The sequence below is a fragment of the Bubalus kerabau genome, chromosome 7, assembly GCF_029407905.1.
Source record: "Bubalus kerabau isolate K-KA32 ecotype Philippines breed swamp buffalo chromosome 7, PCC_UOA_SB_1v2, whole genome shotgun sequence".
Classification (NCBI taxonomy): domain Eukaryota; kingdom Metazoa; phylum Chordata; class Mammalia; order Artiodactyla; family Bovidae; genus Bubalus; species Bubalus kerabau.
This window is the reverse complement of record NC_073630.1, coordinates 7,183,016-7,204,373: the sequence shown is the minus strand read 5'-3', so window position 1 is coordinate 7,204,373 and position 21,358 is coordinate 7,183,016. Positions and strand designations below refer to the sequence as shown.

The 21,358-nt window shown below is 40.5% G+C and overlaps 1 protein-coding gene across 2 annotated transcripts in view; it reads right to left on the bottom strand.

The window, feature by feature from the left end:
* Nucleotides 1–1,988: 1,988 nt before the first annotated feature.
* Nucleotides 1,989–21,358, bottom strand: part of ANXA5 (annexin A5) — a 32,983-nt gene continuing 13,613 nt past the window's right edge. For both annotated transcript variants that reach the window (XM_055587583.1, XM_055587585.1), the window contains exons 4-13: nucleotides 19,880–19,974; nucleotides 18,603–18,716; nucleotides 16,979–17,069; nucleotides 13,940–14,019; nucleotides 13,452–13,508; nucleotides 7,550–7,643; nucleotides 6,416–6,511; nucleotides 4,655–4,713; nucleotides 4,322–4,444; nucleotides 1,989–3,132 (exon numbers count right to left, since the gene is read on the bottom strand). In XM_055587583.1, coding sequence (XP_055443558.1) covers nucleotides 3,070–3,132; nucleotides 4,322–4,444; nucleotides 4,655–4,713; nucleotides 6,416–6,511; nucleotides 7,550–7,643; nucleotides 13,452–13,508; nucleotides 13,940–14,019; nucleotides 16,979–17,069; nucleotides 18,603–18,716; nucleotides 19,880–19,974 — 872 coding nt within the window. In that variant the 3' untranslated portion in view covers nucleotides 1,989–3,069. The remainder of the gene's footprint in view (nucleotides 3,133–4,321; nucleotides 4,445–4,654; nucleotides 4,714–6,415; nucleotides 6,512–7,549; nucleotides 7,644–13,451; nucleotides 13,509–13,939; nucleotides 14,020–16,978; nucleotides 17,070–18,602; nucleotides 18,717–19,879; nucleotides 19,975–21,358) is intronic.

The window sequence follows — 21,358 nt, the reverse complement described above, 5'->3', positions numbered from 1 at the left end:
CCCCAGTCTGCCAGCATCTCCCAGGACTGCTTGCACACACACTCACTCCGCCTAGCCCCAGTCTGCCAGGATCTCCCAGGACTGCTTGCACACACACTCACTCCGCCTTGCCCCAGTCTGCCAGCATCTCCCAGGACTGCTTGCACACACACTCACTCCGCCTTGCCCCAGTCTGCCAGCATCTCCAGGAATGCTTGCACACACACTCACTCCGCCTTGCCCCAGTCTGCCAGCATCTCCCAGGACTGCTTGCACACTTGGTCTGGCGCAGCAGTCACAGAAGCTGCTACTCACGAGACCCCTCCTGGTTGCCTGGCTCTGGTGGCCACTGGGGCTTGCACGCAAATGTCCCACAGGAATGTTACAATCAATCAATCCTTGACCAGTTGCCCGTGCTCAGGGACAGCAGCTTGAAAGAAGTAAAACTGTCATTATTTACAGGTGACATGATACTAAAAAGAAAACCCTAAAGACACTACCAAACTACTAAACAAATTCAGTAAAGTTACAGGATAAAAAAAATATATACAAAATGCCCCTGCATTTCTATACACTATAACAAACTATCAGAAATTAAGAAAACAATCCCATTTACTACCACGTCAAAAAAAATAAAATAAAATATTTAGGGATAAACTTAACCAAGGAGGTGAAAATTCTAAGAAACTGATGAAAGAAGTTCAAGAAGACACAAATAAATGGAAAGATATATATTCCATACTTATAGATTGAATAATTAATACTGTTAAAATGGAAAGATATATATTCCATACTTATGAATAATTAACTGTTAAAATGTCCATGTGACACAAAGCAATCTACAGATTCAATGCAATCCCTATCAAAATCTCAATAGCATTTTTCACAGAAATAAAACAAACAATCCTAATTTTTATGTAACCGCAAGACTCCAAATGGCTAGAGAAATCTTGAGAAAGAAAAACAAAGTTGGAGACAACATGCTTCCTTATTTTCAACCATATTATACAGCTATGGTACCAAAACAGTAAGGCATTGGCTTAAAAGGGCTTCCCTAGTGGCTCAGATGGTAAAGAATCTGCCTGCAATGCAGTAGACCTGGGTTCAATCCCTGGGTTAGGAAGATCCCCTGGAGAAGGGAATGGCAACCCACTCCAGTATTCTGGCCTGGAGAATTCCACGGACAGAGGAGCCTGATATATAGTCCATGGGGTCACAAAGAGTTGGACACGACTGAGTGACTAACACCAACTATTGGCATAAAAATAGACATATAGTTTATACAGATCAACACAGCAGACTAGAAAGCCCGGAGATAAACCCAGGGATACATGGTAAATTACTGTTAGACAAAGGAGCCAAGGATATATAATAGGAAAAGAACAGTCACTCCAGGATACAGTGCTAGGAAAACTGGACGCCACACGTAGAAGAGTAGAACTGGGCCTACACCATATATAGGACCTAACTCAGAACGGATTGAAGTTGTGAATGCAAGACCTGAAACCACAAGACTCCCAGAAGAAAAACATGGATGGCCACCTCCTTGACATCAATCTTGGTGATGATTTTCTGGACATCAAAAGCAAATATAAACATGTGGGGTTACATCAGTCGAAAAGCTTCTGCACAGCAAAGGAAACCATCAAAAAAATTAAGAGGCAACCTACAAATGGGAGAAAATATTTCCAAATCCTATGTCTGATAAGGGGCTAATATCCAAGATATTGGAGGGTAATATCCAAAATATACAAAGAGCTCAAATAATAGTAACAACAACAAATAATCTGATTTAAAAATGGGCAGAGGATCTGCCGTTTTTCTACTTAAGATAAAACAGATGGAAAAGATATACATGGTGTGGGGCGTCTCCCCAGGCTCACATGAGTCATCTTCGCCTCCACAGAGCAGCAGGAGGGCTGTCCCCAGATGTGCCCCCTGAAACCCAAATGCACTCCATTAACCTTCATGACTCATAGAAGCCACAGAAAAGAAAACATTAAGACAGATCTGGTAACATGTTTTATTCATACGACTTTTCTCCGAGTGACTTTCACATCAGGAATGTTTGGGTTTTATTTTTTAGTTTAAGTTTTTAAATCAACTTTTCCAATAAGCAAGTAGTGTTAGCATTGCTTTAACTGATGCCCACATAAACATGCTACCAATAAATGAGAACGCTTAATGGCTTACTACATGCTATGTATGTGCTTAGTTGGTAATTTGTGTCTGACTCTGCAACCCCATGGACTGTAGCCCACCAGGCTCCTCTAAGAGTCCAGGGGATTCTCCAGGCAAGAATACTGGAGTGGGTAGCCACTGCGTTTCCCAGGGGATCTTCCCCACTCCAGCATCTCTTAAGTCTCCCGAATCGGCAGGCGGGTGCTTTACCGTCTGAGTTACCAGGGAAGCCCCCCAGCTTCAACTCCTCCCTCATCCCCTACGCATAGGAAATTCATTCTGCAGTGTTGCTATTTCATGCTTTTCAACCAAAAGTCAACTTGTAATAACTTTTGACAATTCAGTTGTCAACTGATAACACTGTCAACTGATTAGCCTGAAAAAAATATATTCTTGTTCAATATGTAAATCAAATAAGTTTTCTAGACATACACCCACGAGAAATTCAGGAAGACGGATATGTTTATTATTCATTAATCTTTTGACTGCAACCATTATACTTTTTTTGGTTTAACTTGGTAGCAAACATGATTAATAACACTTCTAGGAGTTCACAATTTCAAGGCTAAGGTTCCGATTAAGGTAATATGGTTATCAATTTAATATAAATGAAGCTTTTTAAAAAGGCTGAAAGCAGTCTGCCTCTTACAGGAAAATATAAATGATCCAGACTTTAGTCCTAGTAACATAAGTACACTTTAGTGCTACAACAGTTAAAGAGAAAGATCTTAACTAAAGATCAGAAAGGAGCACTGCTACGTTCTTCTACAACATTTATGTTTTGGCCACAGCATGCTAGCGTGAGTAAGGCAGTGTGCTCAGCACTGGCGTGCAGAGTGCGGTGAGCTGCGCTGCAGGAAGGCAGTGGTGCCGGGCAGACACGGCGCGGGGCAGCTCCCCAGGCTCCCGTCAGTCATCTTCGCCTCCACAGAGCAGCAGGAGGGCTTTCTTATAGTCCCCAGACGTGTCCCCCTGAAACCCAAATGCACTCCGTTAACCTTTATGACTCACAGAAGCCACAGAAAAGAAAACATTAAGACAGATCTGGTAACATGTTTTATTCATATGACTTTTCTCCGAGTGATTTCACATCAGGGATGTTACAGAGAATATCCTACTGATGAGACTGATGTTTACCTTTTAATTTTACCCCTTAAAAGCTCAGTCCTGTCAAAGACAGTGAAGTGTGTTCTCCCCTCCAGTAACACAGCGAACAGGGAAGCTTTTATAACCATGTTCAACTCAAGCTTTCTGAACAAACTTAAGTCTCTGTCACACAGTATATGTCTGGCCATGGGGGGTGGGCCACACTGGGACTGCCTGGCTGTATGGCTTTGCCTCAGACAGGAGGGCAAGGTACATTTTGCCTCTGCTCGTCCCATGCACAGATATGTGTGATTGGTTATGTTTCAAGCTTTGAGTCATTGGGAGGACTCTGTAGTGCCCATCAGCTGAGCCACATCTCACACACGCACACAAGGAAAAAGCCTGCTCAACTGAAACGCTGCTCTGCACACAACCCACATTCCCCTTTATCAAACAGAAAGACAGAGACAGGAAGGAAGGAGGGAAGGAATGAAGGTGGTGTGGAGGGAGTGGCGGTGGTGGGGGGAGGGAGGGAGAAGAAAAACACAGAAGGCTTTAAGCCAAATTTAATCACAAACCAGTGTCCCTTGCTTTTAAAAGAACAAAAATGATAGCAATACTTAAGCTCTTTATTTATACCTAATATGACCTGTTTGGTTCTTTGCTGAACTATGAACCAATACTAGAAACCAGGTGATAACAGACAAGAAAGAAAAGACCGATACATTAATAAAAGAAAGGCGAAACTGATAAAGACAGCTGGAACTGATAAAAGGCAGAAAGAACAAACACTCCTGTGGACAAGACTGGATTTAGTGAGTCATCTGTCACCACTACTAAATAACGCCCCTAAGCTCACCTGGAGCCTCAGCCTCACCAAGAGCCAACCCTTCACCCGGGAGCCAGCATCTGCACTTCAGGAGACACTATGCCAAATTCTGTACCTCAGAGCTCTAATCACACCACTAGAATTTTAAAGTTGACAGAAGAATCGGGTTCTCCCATCCATGTCTTCCATGCTATTTATTGTCCCGCTGAGGATTTCCAAACATAATTTAAAGAAAGGTTTTACTACCTTAATCATGGAATAAAGAGAGGTGCCAAAATTCTTCCTAAACTCCTTCCTAATGTTATACAGATCAATCTCACTTCTGGAAACCACAACTCTGATGAGGGTATGATCATCTGTTCCAGCTCCCTTTGAAAAAGAAAAAGAGAGACACACATTGTTTAAAAATATCAATTATAGCATCAAACTCTCCTGAGTTGGGTGAGTCAATAAAGTAAAACAAGTAGTAGAATTCAACCACCTGTTTTAAGGAGGGGGAAAAAAAAAAAACCTCAAGGTCTGTTCTCTAAAATATATTAGAGAGATAATTTAGATAGAAGATTCAAGGCATGCACTTACCTTCATAGCATAGTAGAGGGTTTCTGCAAGGTAGGCAGGTATACTGCGAATGGATTTCACTAAGAAAATAAATATAATGGTCACATGCTATTCTCATGTGAAAAGGATTAAGTACTTAAAATCAAAGGTGCCTCATGCCTGTGGCTCTTCTTAAACACAAGTATGAAAGTAACGCAGGTGAAAGAGCTGCTCATTCACAAGCTGCTCTGATTTCCTTGCTACAGAGCATCTCCACAGACGGTGGCTTGAGTCCTCCTCAGAGTTCTGAAGTCTACACAGAAAGGCACGCGGCACAGGGGCTGCTGCACGGTTGTCACCCCCTTTCTGCTATGACCACCTTTCTGCCGAAGTTTTGGCAGCCTGCGCCGTTAAGCCACAACCTTCTTCATCCCCACGAATTATACAAATCTCCTAGGAGTTTTCATTTCAATATATTCAAGCAAACAATGTACACCATTACCCTATGTAATCTGGCAAACCTCAGACTATCTGCCTGTAATCTTAATCTAGGTATTCCCTCTGTATTCTATAATATCCATGATTCACACAGAGCCATATGAGACTTGCCCATTTTGGTAGAAACACCCAAACAGAAGAGCACATTCCCTGAATATGTACACATCTACTGTTATGTTAGGACTCCTCAGAACTCAAGTCCACTAGCTTCAGAAACTATCATATAAAAGTTCCTTAATATTCAAAAACAGGGAATTCCCCAGTGGTCTAGTGGTTAAGACCCCGTGCTCTCACTGCCAAAGGCTTGGGTTCAGTCCCTGGTTGGGGAACTAAGATCCCACAAGCTGCATGGTATGGCCAAAAAAAGAAAAGGAACACTTAATATACAAAAATAACAAATCGCTGATTGGAGGCTGTATTTTCTCTTTTCCAATGCTTAAGAAAAACAGCCACTGGTAACTAAAACTGTCATAACTTTTCTGTGCATTCTATTTTGAACGGACCATCTAAAAGATTTCTATTAAATTTCATTAACTACAGATCGAAATGAAAGGCTACTGTTACTGCTGGTTCGTGCACACATTGAGCTTATTTTCCAGAAGACAGACAGCACAAAAACTTCAGCTCAGCACCATATACTTGGAACAAACAGCAGACAGAGGTTCACTCCAAACCCATATGGACACTGGGACTACAGCAAACTCACAAACTAGATGTTCCCTGGATCTGGAGAGTATGTAATAATACTACAGTAAAATGCACAAACTCGGTCCTCCAATTTTCCACGTTACTGTGAATATTTAGCTAAAATAAAATTCTAAACTATTTCCTCAGGTTAATAACCACTATCACATTTTCCAGTATAGCAAAGATACTTTTTCTAAATCAGATCCCAACTTCTCAGTGTGCTTCAAAACTGTGACAATGGTATTCTAAACAAAAAACTCCACGGGTATCAGAAATAACATCTACAAGAAAAATGTTTACCTCTTGAGATAACAATGCCCATACTTCAAGTTCACAATGAAATAGTAATATTTTTAATGCCACTTTAAAGTGATTTCTAAAAAAAATTATCTTAGTGTTCCCATAAGATAAAATGAAATAACCAGATAGTTCACTTTTTTGCAACATCTAAGCAGATTCCGAATTGGAAATCTAAGCGTTTGCTTCACCCATATGTCATGATTAAGCTCTCTTTTAATATAAAGAAACTGATGGTTATTTTTTACATATAGCTTCAACTGAATAAAGTTCTTTAGCTCTTAACACCATGAATATTATATACATTATAAAATTACTTACCAACAGCAAGGAGAAGCTGTTCCAAATTGCCAGAAGTCTCCCGGTCAATGGTTTCTTCAATTTGAAACCCGGATATAGTCATGTATTTGTCAAACACTAGAAAACATGAAGACAATTTCTTAATTACATAGGAACCACTCTTTCCAGAAAGAAGACATTTACTCTAACCAGGTACTGTCTGAGCAAACACAAATTTTGCCTTTATCCTTGCTGACAAACCTTGATTTTGCTCAGAGTCTCAATGTGCCAAGCTCAAAACAACAGATCATAAATGTTCTTTGTTCACTCATTTCCCAGCCCCTCCTTGCTAGTTATAACCAATAAGACCCAAAGGTAAATTTGCTGGAGGGGATTCTGAAAAATCTCTCTTTCCTTATTAACTAAAAGTAATGGACGAATTGGGGGCAGGAGGAGAAGGGGATGACAGAGGATAAGATGGCTGGATGCCATCACTGACTCGATGGATGTGAGTCTGAGTGAACTCCGGGAGATGGTGATGGACAGGGAGGCCTGGTGTGCTGCGATTCACGGGGTCGCAAAGAGTCGGACACGACTGAGGGACTGAACTGAACTGAACTGAATGGACGAATAGCATTAGTTTACCCTTGTCTTTTTGCTGTGAAAACATCAGCCGTCTTGTGACAATGAGGTACGGAGCATGAGAAAGAGAACCAGAGCAGAGAACAGCTGAGCAGCAAGCAGAAAGAGCCTGGGTCCTGCCAAACCACCCAAGTAACGCCCGACAGAGAGCCCCACCCTAAAGCCACTCTCGGCAGGGTTCCCTGTTACTCGCAACTGAACTCACTACCACCCGCTAGAAGAACGGATGAAAATCCACAGCGGAGCTCTGAAGTACCACCTACAGCTCGGTGATATGTGACTATGAGTAACTATCCAGTGGCCTACCTCCCTCATTACCCTGACAGCAAAGAGCAGAATAAGGGTCTCGAGTTTTGTAAAACCTACAATGGCAGCAAAGAGAATTATGCGATTTCCCAAGGTCACCAAAGGAAGAAAAAAACAAACCAGATTCATTCAGTAAAAGCCTGTTATGCATCAGGTATTTTGGCATACTGGCTCTTTAATTTCAAAATTAATCAAAGTACCTGTATCATACGCATTTTTCTCACTCACCTCTTCTCAAGTGAGATACACTTCGTGTTCCAAAGATGGTAATAAACTTTTCTTCATCTGTTCCCCATTTCAGTTCTCCAGCCTGGAACAAAGCCTATAAAAAAAATTCAACTTCAAAATTGTTCTCCCATCTCATTTCCAGGTTCTTAATCACACATGTGCTGTTTTCCCTGAATATTAATTTGCCTGACTCCTATTTATATTTCAATTCTAATATTTCCTACTCTGAAACTCAGTTCACTAAGTTTGGAGCCACTTCAAAGCTCACCACTGAACTCTGCCGCAGAAAATTAAAGGGTCAAAACTGTAAAGCAGGACAACAGTGCTCGGTTAAATGTTTCCAAAGTGTCTACCATGACTTGCAATCATTCAAGAGCAAGGACATGTGTGGTGGAGAGTCCTGATTACCTCACTGCTCATACACCACCCATTCACAGACCAGGAAGGGGTCTGTGACGTGTGTTATGCTTGCTCTGTAGTTGTTCAATAACATGTGATAAAACTCCATAGTCTCTTTACAACTGAAATTTAGCCAATGCTAGCTACAAAGTTTTCCCATTTGTAAGAGATCACATGAACGTTTTTAAAGGCTGTGACTATAGCACAGTGCCTGGCATACAGCAGGCACTTAACATACATTTGTTGAACAGTTTGAGTGTCTATATATTTTTTTTACATGCAAAAGAATATACTCTCCAATATTCATATCATTGCTGAAAGAATTATTCACAAACATCATCATTAAATCTGAGCCCACATATTGAGACGTCAGTAATTCATTAAAAGTCAAAGAATCAATCTTTATAATATCTATGCTGCTACTGCTGCTAAGTCGCTTCAGTCGTGTCTGACTCTGTGCGACCCCATACACGGCAGCCCACCAGGCTCCCCCATCCCTGGGATTCTCCAGGCAAGAACACTGGAGTGGGTTGCCATTTCCTCCTCCAATGCAGGAAAGTCAAAAGTGAAAGTGAAGTCGCTCAGTCGTGTCTGACTCTTCGCGACCCCATGGACTGCAGCCTACCAGGCTTCTCCGCCCATGGGATTTTCCAAGCTAGAGTACTGGAGTGGGGTGCCATTACCTTCTCCTATAATGTCTATACTACCATTTTAATCATTTCAAGGTAAGTATACTATTACAGCAAGCCAAATGCAATTGCTGAGACTACTACTGAGCTGTCCTTATGCCCACAGGAGGCGAAACAAATGACAGGAGGTGACCAAAGCAGGTGTTTGGATGCAGAATTTTTGGTCACAGTATGTTTGAGAATACAGGTGATACTACTGCTAGATCTATTTTCTTTTACACTTCCAGAGAAACACATTCACACCCCATATCGAAATTAACTTATTTTAATGATTAAAATAAACAGTATCAATCCTGGTCATGTGAGCATGTTCTTCAAAACTAAAAAGTTATTACAAGAGTCTTGCAAGTATCTAAACTTTAGAACCATATCAGGATGGTACAGACCTCTTAAGGTAACTTTTTTAATCTAATTATAAAATAACACATTCATTGATAAATTTTATAAAACAGAGAAAAAACGTAAATAAGAAAATTTAAATTACCAAGAATTATCAACTTTCTGAAGATACTGGCTACTACCTCTAGAATGTTCTCACATAGACGTAAGACATATACATACATTAACACTTAAAAGTGGGGAATTACTCACCCTGTACAATAATGCATGCACTGCTGAAGCTCTCCTTTCTTATCAATTGTTTTATATTTCTAGGGTTATTCTCTAGTAGCTATAGCTTGCATGGAATTAACTGGTAAGATGGCTATTTTTAACTATAGTCCCCTAATTTTCTTGTAAGAATTATGTTTGGAATCATTATCTAGTCTAAAACTACTCCTAGGGAACCTGGTGGCCCAGGGGTTGACTTGGCACTTCCATAGCAGGGGGTATGGGGTCCATACCTCATCAGGAAACTAGGAACCCACAAGCTACGCAGCACATCCAAAGTATTAAGAAAAAAACCTAATACTAAATAAATCATACGCAATAATAATGATGGCACGGTCAGAGCAATATTTAAAAGTTTTTATTTTATCTTAAGGTAAGGGTTAAAATGGCCCAATATCCATGGAGCTGTTTTAGCTGAGGGATCGTCACACTTCCTCACTCTCCCGCTTCTGTAAGAAGGGGCTTTTCAGTTCCCCCAAGCAGTGTGATAACCTCCGATTCCCATGAAGAATACAGAGGTTTAGGAATCAAAAAAAGATCTGCTGCTGCTGCTGCTAAGTCGCTTCAGTCGTGTCCAACACTGTGCGACCCCATAGACGGCAGCCCACCAGGCTCCCCCATCCCTGGGATTCTCCAGGCAAGAACACTGGAGTGGGCTGCCATTTCCTTCTCCAATGCATGAAAGTGAAAAGTGAAAGTGAAGTCGCTCAGTCGTGTCTGACTCTTCGCGACCCCATGGACTGCAGCCCACCAGGCTCCTCCATCCATGGGATTTTCCAGGCAAGAGTATTGGAGTGGGGTGCCATTTACCTGGGCCTTGTATTTATCTGTGTTTGTATTTATTTATCTTAGATGAATTCTTAATCGCTTCTTAGGCCTCAGTGTCTTCATCTACACAGGAATACTGTTTCTATAGTTACTGATGGAAATTCTATAGCTCACATGATGAATTCATGGAACAGTGTTAGGCAATCAATAGAAGGAATTCAATATTGATTCCCTTGTCCCTCCTTCCTTTAAGAGCTCAACTTTCTCTCCATAGAAAGTATAAAACAAAGATTTGGTGCGGGAAGAAGTAAAATCAGATCAACATACTAAAAATGTTTTTTAAACAAGTGAATTATCTACAGAATGTTCAATTGCCAGGTGAATGACTCACTGAGGCTTACCAAATCCCTGAAATAATAAGAATCTTCTTGGTGCCAGGTATCAGCAGAGAAAAAAATTCAAAAGCTTATGAAAGGGCCCTTTAGTTGTCTTGGATTACTCTGAATTATGAAATCTGAAATTCTCACTGGGGTTTCCCTGTGGCTCAGATAGTAAAGAATCTGCCTGCAATGCAGGTGACCGGGGTTCAGTCTCTGGGTTGGCAAGATCCTCTGGAGAAGGAAACAGCAACCCACTCCAGTGTTCCTGCCTGGAGAATCCCCTGGAGAGAGGAGCCTGGCGGGCTACCGTCCATGGGGTCGCACAGAGTCAGACACTGACTGAGTGACTAACACTTTCACACTCAAGGGATTTACAGGCACATTGCAAGCCTGAGAGGCACCTCTTTACAGTGCGTGCTCTGAGCAGAGGAATCAGTGAAATGGAGGTGAGAATGCCCCGTTCGCACTCCGTGGTCTCACCCTGCAGCAGGGCTCCCAGCACAAAAGCAGTCCCCCGCCCGCTAACGCAGGCCTCGCTGCGGGTACCAGAGATGGCTGAAGCTGCTCCTCTCACGGTGCCCACGGCCCCTGAGAAGGAGCCAGGATTCCACTCCTGAGACTCAGAGTGTGAGGACCAGCACGGCTCCTAGAGAAGTGCACACAACGCCCACCTGGAAGGCACAGGCTCATCTCAACCACACTCAAAGCCCTAAGGTCGGGGAGTACGAGTGTGTGGGCTGCGTCAGCTTTGTTCCCTCAAGGCCAAGGCGAAGCTATATCTTTCCTTCCAATCTATTTCAATAAGCACATTTTGGGGAGGGAGAAATAAGAGAGAGGAACTAACAGGTAAGAACAGCAAGACTGTGGTCTAGTGAGAGAGGAAGGGCTTCAGAGGCAGATAAGCACAGGTGGAAATTCCAGCTCCAGTGCAACTCAGTGGGGGCCACGGGCTTGTTTCTCAAACCCCTGAGCTTCAGCTTCCTCATTCCTTCATTCATTCCTCATAGAATGGAAATGATGCCCTCTATGTTAAGAGTTATGCACTGGTTCATTCATTAGTTCTTTACTGAGTGCTAATCCTATGCCCTGAGTGGGCACTCAGGTCAACAGACAGCTTCTAGGTCAGGTGGCACCGCCGTGACAGGAAGCTTGAGATGCTCCCGTCTCCCCTGCAAGGAGCACCCGGTGCACGTGGGCATCGGGCAGGGCAACCTGCAAGGAGCCAACAGGAGGGCTGAGCCCTGAGGAGGAAGAGGTGACGGAGTGGAGGCAGGGCAGGAGGAGAAAGCTGGAGGCGTAAGAAAGCGAGAGATGATAAAACCACATTTAGGGGCCTGAACTTTATCCTGCAGACACTTGGCTCCACTGAAGGTTTTTAAGGTTTTAAACAGAGATGGGACACAGCAGGTTTGCATTTTATAAGGGATAATGAGGAAAACGTCAAATACTTCAGACAGCCCCCTGCACACATTCATTTCCTTTTCCTTCTCCAGCCACACAGAGATGATAGCATCCGAACACCATAACGATATCAACCCAATTTAGATTAGAATAACGTTCTCCTCTTTTCTATTAACAAAGTCAGATCACATATCCAAAGGCTGCTTCACAGCGAACCGTCAACTGGAGGAGTGAATATAGCTTTTTCTCTTTCAATGGTGAATAACTAACAATCAAAATTTTATATTTTATTACAGGCATACCACTTTATTGCATGCTTTACAGATATTTCATTTTTCACAAACTGAAGGTTTGTAAACAACCCTGAGTCAGGCAGGTTTACCAGAACCATTTTTCCAACAATGTTTGCCCACTTTTGTCTCTCTGGGTCACATTGTGATAATTCTCACATTTCAAAACTTTTCATTATTATTATGTTTGTCATGGTGATGTGTGATCAGTGATCTTTGATGTTACTATGTAGTTGTTTTGGCATTTTTTTAGCAATGAAGTAGTTTTATTTAAGGCTTCCCAGGTGGCACAGTGGTAAAGAATCTGCCTACCAATGCAGGAAACACAGATTCAATCCCTGGGTTGAGAAGATCCCCTGGAGAAGGGAACGGCAACCCACTCCAGTATTCTTGTCTGGAGAATCCCATGGACAGAGGAACCTGACAGGCTACAGTCCATCAGTTTGAAACGAGTTGGACACAACTTTGCAACTGAGCTCGAGCACTGTTCATTTAAGGGAGATACACTGTTTTTAGATATAATGCTACTGTACAGTTACTGAAGTATCACATAAACATAATTTTTATATGCACTGAGAAACCAGGACAATTTCTGTAACTTGCTTTATTCTGATAGTCACTTTCGGGTGGTGGTCCAGAACCAAACCCACACTATCTCCGAGGTTAGCCTACGTGGGAAACGTGACCGGAGAGACAGGACTAGGGTATCTGCTTCTGGGAACCCAAGTAATTCCTTTATTAACATTTTCCAGTTTTCAGGTCTCATGTTTCAAATTTCGCAACACTTATTTCCTACATGTGACTACTTAACAAACCACATTCAGACTATAATGGGATTTAAAAGCAACTTAGGTACAAAAATGTCATTAGGGATTTGCTGAAGAGCAACTGACGAAAGGACAATTCTATTTATAATTCTATCAAGGAAAAGGAGATGCAATCTTCAAATACTACAATAACGTGTCATTTCTTATGTAATAAAACACCATGTATTACTAAAATACTTTATTTTTTCTTTGTCTTTTCCTGCCAAGAAACTGACTGCCACATTGCCAGTAGCATTCATAACACCTGGTTTTCCTGTAAAATTCTCTATTTGGGGTGTGTTCCATAATCTAAAGAAAAGTAACACATCCAGGTGGAATTCAATATTTATATGCAATTTATTTTTTTCTGTTTCAGCTTTGGGATAAAATATCTTGTTGTTCAGATCAAAATGAGCGACACTGACTTACATGTGTCTTGTGATTTGTAAATAACCCATTAGGTTACTTTTAGATGCTATTATAAGACGTCATGGTTTTCCATTAGCATGGTTTTCTTTTCATTTCTGTCATAATAAACTCATCACCTAAGTCCCACTTACCTGAGCATCTTGTTCAACCTGTGCTTCATCAATTCTAGTGTCAGGGTCTCTATTAGCCTAGAAGAGATATGTCACATTATTGGATGACATGAGCATTTTCATTCGAAAAAAAACAACAGTTCCACCAGAGGGTTATGCACATAAAGTTTTTTCTCTTAGGAATAATATGCTTTTATTAAGATCTTACCAATTCTGCAATATTTTAGGTTATCATACAAGCACTGTTCAAAACCAACCTAACCCTTTTGGTTTTAAAATCTATGAATAAAAGAGGATAGTGGTATTAAAAAAAAAGAAGCAACTATGAGTTAGCTATTAAGAATTCAGGTCAGATATGCTGAAACACAAACACACACTGGCACCACACAGCCGGAATCAAGCAAGTACCAGAAATAATTACAAGAATTTTAAGTGGCCTTACTGAACCAGTTTCAGACTGGTCCAGCTTTAGATTTTTAGTCAAACCACAAACAGTCTCTAGCCAATACCTGAAGGAGGACCACCAACATCCTCTGGTAGTACCCTGAAGTATCCCCCACCACATCATCTTCCAGGCTCGAGCCATACTCTGCAACAGAATAATGTCACTTATTTTCAGCTTCTGTCAACTACAAAAGGGTATTTTGCCACGTGAATCAAATGGAAGAGACAGGAAAGAAGAAATGTTTGATTAGCATAATAGTTTATCCTTCTCTGAGTGTTCTACAGACTGAAGGGTAAATGCTTTGAGTGAGAGGCTGGATGAAAACAGTCTTCCAAAAGCATTTGGTTCAAACCTAAATCATGACTTAGTCTTTTAAGAAATGCTCTCAACCAATGCAGTTATTCAACTGTAGATACCAGATGGTGCTGGAAAGCCTCTAAAATATAATCAATCTTAATTTCAAATTTTTGCTTTGCTTTCCTTTCAAATATTTTACATGATTCATCTCCTAAGGTCTAATAAACTCTAATATTCTGAGTTTTTTTCCTTTGGGGAATGGCCTTTTCCTAACAAGATATTTCTCCTCTGCAACAGAGTTATTTCTGAGAGACAGCAGGGATATTTTTAAATATGTCTTTCCCCCCTCTATTTCCAGCTGTTCAACATAAAACCACAGCAAAGGGGAGAACCAGGATTTGCACAAGTCTAGAGGCACCTTTCACTGTCTCTCTACCGGCTACTGAAGGTACTGAAGTGAAAGTCTGTCGCTAATGGTGTCTTCCGTGATCTCATGGACGATACCACACCAGGCTCCTCTGTCCATGGAATTCTCCAGGCAAGAATACTGGAGTAGGTTGCCATTTCCTTCTCCGGGGGATCTTCCCAACCCAGGGATCAGACCTGCATCTCCTGCATTGGCAGGCAGAGGCTTTACCACTAAGCCCACTGAAGGTGTTACTCCAAGGCATTTAAATACTTCGTTATTTGAAAGGAGACAAACTTTAAAAGCTTGAAACTTCTACTTCTAGAAGTACAAAAGAGATACATATCTATTTCAATCAGTTGCTCAAATACAAAAACTTTGATGGAAATTTTTTATTCCTTCCTTTACTCCAACACCTATACATATATAATCAACCATCAAATGCTTTTAAATATTTCTCCTCTTTCTGATGTATTTGCCTCATACCTCCCACCAACCTAGGCTGAGCCACAACTGGCCAGCTTACCTGCCCTAATACAGCTACCTAATCAGTCTCTTAAGTCTCCCCACTCCCTCAATTGTCCCTTTTGTCCCCCCACCATCCATTCAGGAGCTTACAGCACCTTTGAAGCATGCCCAAGCTTCTACTCTAGCTGTACGAGACCACCTGTAACAGAGGCTGACTGCAGCTGTTCCGTTTAGCCTATCTCCACAGTGGACGTGCATATCCCTCCACCAGTCAGGTTCTCTCTGTCCCCAACCCTGTCTCCACACCACAGCACTCGGGGTACATGGGACCGAAAATGCCCACTTCACCCACACAAAGCCTATCCCGCCTGCAAACCCTGGCTCAGTGTCCGACTGCACTGTGAAACCTCCCTTAACACCCAAAGCCACAATGACTTCTCTTCTCTGCATTAAACACATTTTGAACTTTACTAGCCTGTAACTCTTGAAGTTTTTCTAAGTCACGTCACCCCTAAACAGACTGCAAACTCCTTGAGGACAGGAGCATCTTTTGCATCCTTCACGACAGCCAGTACACTGCTGGACACAGAGCTAGTGCACACGAACACAGGGAATGGACGGACCACACACAGTTACTATGCTCTTAGGGCACCGCATCTGCCATCCAGCAGTACAAAGGCTCACTCACCAGTGTCAACATCCCCGGAAAGAGATATCTGAATATTATACCAGGTAAGAATCAACAGTGATCAGCTGCAGCTGAGATACATATAGCCCCTTTGCTTTAGTGGCTTGGACCTATCCAATGATAAAAACAGGAGCAGCAAAGAAAGACCCAGGACTTCAAAAGGTCATTATTTAGTTGCCACAGATTTCACAGTTCTAATTAGCTGGGTTCCAGTGTCATTTCTAAGATGAACAAACTAATGGCGAGAGAGGGACCTGTTTTCCAAGCTGTAGGCACTAGGCTTGGAGGCCTACTGACAGCCTGGATGGTCTGATCCTCCTCAGCCAGGCAGAGGGCAGAGTCCTCTACAGAAAATCTGATGAGAAAAGAACTCTCTACTTCTACCTTTCATTACATTCTTTTGGTTCCATTAACAGGATATGCTTCAGATCAAATCAAAGATTTTTTTTTCAACACACACTCAAAAATGTATTTAAAAAAAAAAAATACACCAAAAAGAAAAGTCAAAATGCAGAGTAGTCAAGTACTGTGCTTAGCTAAAACAACGTACATGTACTCAAGACATTATCACCTCTGATTTGGGCGAGGTTTCCTTTTCAGTAACTTTTAACTTCTATTACTACTACTAAGTCGCTTTAGTCGTGTCCAACTCTGTGCGACCCCATAGATGGCAGCCCACCAGGCTCCTGCGTCCCTGGGATTCTCCAGGCAAGAACACTGGAGTGGGTTGCCATTTCCTTCTCCAATGCATGAAACTGAAAAGAGAAAGTGAAAGTGAAGTCGTGTCCGAATCTTAGCGACCGCGTGGACTGCAGCCTACCAGGCTCCTCCACCCATGGGATTTTCCAGGCAAGAGTACTGGAGTGGGGTGCCATTGCCTTCTCCATAACTTCTACTAACATAAAGCAATATTTTTAAGGAAGAAGGACCACTTACATCTTAAATTTAATGTAAAAGAGACAACCTGTATATTCCTACACTGACTGTAAATCCTGTGTGAAAATAAGCTCCATCCTCATCAGAAGGTTCTTACAAATACTAGAATAGTTACAGGTACAGAAAAAAGGCAGTCTTTTTCTCCTGAAAAAGAAACTACTTTGAACTGTTGCTTATCTGTTTACTCATTCACTCACTCATCCATTTGTGCATGGTCTACCTCCTGGAACGCTAAAGAACTGCATTCACTTTAGAGAAATGGAACAGTGACAGTAGAAATGAAGGGAAACATAATTCGAAACATTTACCTTTTTCATACACTTGTTTTATGGCTCTCAGTTCTTCAGGTGTCCTTGACGCAATAATTTCTGTCAGGACTTTTTCATCTGTCCCAGCTCCCTGTTTGAAGATTTATTTTTTTATAGAAAAAAAAATGCTAATAAGATTAAAAAGAAAAGGATTTTTTCAGAATAGCTGTTATTAAAACTGCAAAATACAGAAATATTATCCAATATAACATTCACTTCTTGTATATGGGTTCTATTAGTTATAGAAATACAATATTTCATATTTTCTTTCTAAAGACAATTTTATCATTTTTTTGTCTAATAAAAAATGTTTATTGTATGTTATGTGTATACATAATATATAGCAGATCACATAAATTTGTAATTTTATCAGTTTAATTCTAAATAGTTTAAAAATGAAACATTTTAATGAAACAGGAAATAATAAAAATAGTAAAATATTAAAATGAAAAATGTACATAAATTTACACAGACGATCACTGATACTTATATCATATGTACCTCGAAACATAAACAACTCTGCCCTCAAATTAAGTGCTCTATGGATCACAGGGAAACTCTATAATGAAAGTAACAATAAATGTAGCATGGCTTAGTTATTAGGAACCAGTTATTGGGTCACTATAAAGGAAGTGGCACTTTAGTTTTGAAGAGTAATTGTAGTTTGTTTTCCTTCCTGATCAAAGTCTTATCTACATTGCTAAACTAGAAGATACAAGCAATGACACAGCTGAACTTAATTTTAAAAGGTAACATACTGGAGACTTGATTTCTTTATATTTCTGTACCAAAAATGAAACACTGAAAAAAAACTAGGTTTACGTTCTGGCAAAATTTTAGCTACTACTAACATTTCAGAAGGCTGAAAAAAGATTTTCTTTATTCCAGAGAATCACTGTAAGAAAATGAAGCAGCATAGAAAAGTTCTAACTTGACAAGCCCTCTCTTCCCTTCACCTGAGCTACATGATGATCTAGTTGTTAATTTCAGTTTGCTCATGCAAAACCTAGATACTAACGGCTGAGTTACTTCCAGTCCCGTAAACCTAAACAAATGATTCAGTGTAGTCATATTTTATACAACATTCCAAACACCAGGCAAGGGAATATACATTTAAGTTACTTGCTATAATGAAATTATATCAAGCTTACCAGCTGCTTCATTTTAGTATTCAGAAGTACAGAAAAGTACAAAAAGGTACTAGAAAATCCTTCTTATCTCAAAGTCCCAAAGCTCTCTTCAAAACTTCATCTTTTAAGCTAAAACTATTGACAATATTGTTTCCTAATCAGGTAACTTTCCAAACTAAAGGACTAAATAACTAATCTGTAACATTTTGCAAACATATCTCAAAATTAGGAAACAAGCATGAAATAAAACATAAAAGTCTGTAAAATATATTAAAAATTAAAAAAAACACTATTATCGAGTTAACTATACAAAAGGGTTAAATAACACACTTGTCATTTTTTCCCCTCATTTTCTTATTGCCTCCTACAATTCTGTCCTTCAAGAAACCCTCAGTGAAATCAGTTTGTTTTAATATAAAAAACACCATCAAGTAATTACCAACACAAAATAATATTATTCATGACAAGAATGTTCCTTGCACTCATCTTTTTACCTTAAGAGCATGCTTCAGTTCATAGGCATCATAAAGCCGAGACGGTTTCATGAGAGCCACGATTAATTTTTCAAATTTTCCAGTCAGTTCTGATTTCAGGTCATCCAGAAGGTCCTAGTAGACAGAAAATATAAAGTTGTGAACCAGGTAGAAACTTAAGGAGATTCTTCTTAAATAGGAACGACAACCCTACCTCCAAGTAAGATGCATGAGCTAAACAATACCCTATAGCTTTGCATGCTGTACTTTTGACATCTGACCTACCACTTGGGCAAAGTAAAGACACTCATGTGTCAAGGTATTTGTTTTTAAGATGTTTTTCTTACTTTCAGAGATTTTAAAAACTATTTTTAAGGTAAGCTAAAAATATTTTAAAAATACTGTTCTGAGAACCATGTCTATTGCAAAAAAAATACCCCCCAAAAAAATCATAAATGCATTTTTACAAGGAACAAAATTTGGCCTAATCGAATCTAAACAAAACAATGTTTTCTCTTCTCTCCATATCTAATAATACTATAATACAAAACATGCTGTGTTCTAATACAGAATACATTCTAAAACATAACAGATTATGTATTCCAGGACATAACAGATATGTTCATTACTATGCCCCTGACTACTGCAGGACAGTTGCTATTATGGGGAACTTGTCTGTGTAATTTCAAAGATAAAAGCAGTACTTGGCATCCATTTCAGGACACAGGCAACCAGAACTTGTGTTTAAAACATTTTCTTTTTTTTCCCTTTTATTTGTTTCTTGAAATAATGAACAAACATTGTCAGAATAACAAAAGTACGTTCAGCTTTTCATGTCTGTACTAATTCACTTAGTAACAAACTTAGTTTTTACTTTGAGTTGTTAACCAAGTAAGAACATTTAAACCAATGAATTAAAAATCATTTATTAAAACATCACTCCAACGGAACCAGACTGTGACTGCGTCATAACAAAACACGCTGCAATACAGGTTTACACCTGGGAGATAATACAACAATCCCGAGTGTGAAACACAGAAGGGAAGAGGGCTGTTAGCACCATGAGATCTTTCAGAGACTTATGGTGTTAAACAAAGAAAATCAATCACATGAAGGTAAGCTGGGTGAGCATCTTAACAGCTCATAACTAAGAAACTAGAAAAGAAAAAAAGGGGGAACAGGATGTCAGGATCATAAAATGAATGATATTTACAAAAGAATATCAGTAGATTTTCGAACCAGTCTTAAAAGATAAAGCTGCTCTCACAGTTCTACCTTGGGAGGAAGTACGGTCTTACCCTGCCAAACAGAGTTTTAAAAGCCACAGCAATCTCCTGGCGCTGAGCATTACTGCGGGATGTCAACAGAGTCAGGATGCTCTCCTCATCCGTGCCTGCAATTACGTTCAAACCATTACACCTTGGCTCCTGTGCCCCCTCTCTCAAAAACCTTTGTAACCAGATCCCCAGTCACTTTAATTCCTTGCCTCATAAAATATATTTTATTAAACCATTTATTAAAATGCAAAATTTACAATATGAAAATGTTACTATTTCCAACACTGCATACTTGCCTGGAGAACCCAGGGACGGGGGAGCCTGGTGGGCTCCCGTCTATGGGGTCGCATAGAGTCGGACACGACTGAAGTGACTTAGCAGCATACTACCCCTAAACATGATAAAGTACATGCAAAAATTCTCCTCACTTTTTAAAAACTAATGCACCTATTTTTTCTTGAAACAAAAGTTATTCAAATAACACTTCTTCACAAGGCACAATGTGTTGGGAGTTACAGGATATTGAGAAAGGAGAAAAGATACAGACTCTGGTTTCAAGTTACAAACAATGTAAGGAAAAAAAAAAAAAACAAAAATACAAATAATCGCAAGCTAAGGTAGAATGTGACAAGGACCTTAGTAGAGGTCCAGGTGTTAGACGGGGGTTCAGAGGAGGTTCTCTAAGCTGATAAGTAGTGGAAGACAGTTTTGGGGAAAGCTTCTTGGAAAAGGTAAATCCCACCCAAAAGAGTCTTAAAGGATGAAAAGATTTTGACAGGCAGTGATATAAAGAAGGGAAACTGGCTTTTAGAATTCAGGGAAAGCTCAGCAGTAGGAAGATGCAGGTCATTCCTCATCACCAGAGAGCATCTGGATCAGGGGACACACCAGGCGGTGATGTGAGCTGGCAAGCTGGCGGAGAAAGTGGGCTGCAACGCCAGGGAAGGCTGTGCAAGGCCGGAAGGCCTGCACCTGGCCCTGCTACAGCAGGAGACCTCACGAGACGTTCAGAACGCAGAGTGCTGGGGTCAGAGCATCAAGACTGAGAAAGATGGAGCCCTTCACACGGACATTAGTGTAGGAGGAGCCTGAGGACGAGGGGAGCAGTTATCTGTGGGAATTCCCATGGTGAGAGGTTTCCAAAAGGGCAAAAAAAGAAAAAAAAAAAACAGCAAAAGAGAAGACAGTGGGATGTAAGACAAAGAACCATCTCAGGACACTGAGAGCAAAAGGCTACACATCTCATCCCCCTCAGATATGTCTGCTTGTCTACTCAATCAGCTACTGTGTAGGTAAAGCTGAAAAGCTAAAAAAATAAAGAGGCTGGATTTAACTCCTGTCCAGTTCTACAGACTGAATACTAGGGATGGTTAGTCATTATTTTTGTTCTTAATTACCTATTCCTTCTATGTACATTCAGCTCAAAATATTCTAAAATTAGTCTTACTGTAAAACAAGATTTTTTGTTCAGAAAAACAAGTGTCACACTTTTTTTAGAAC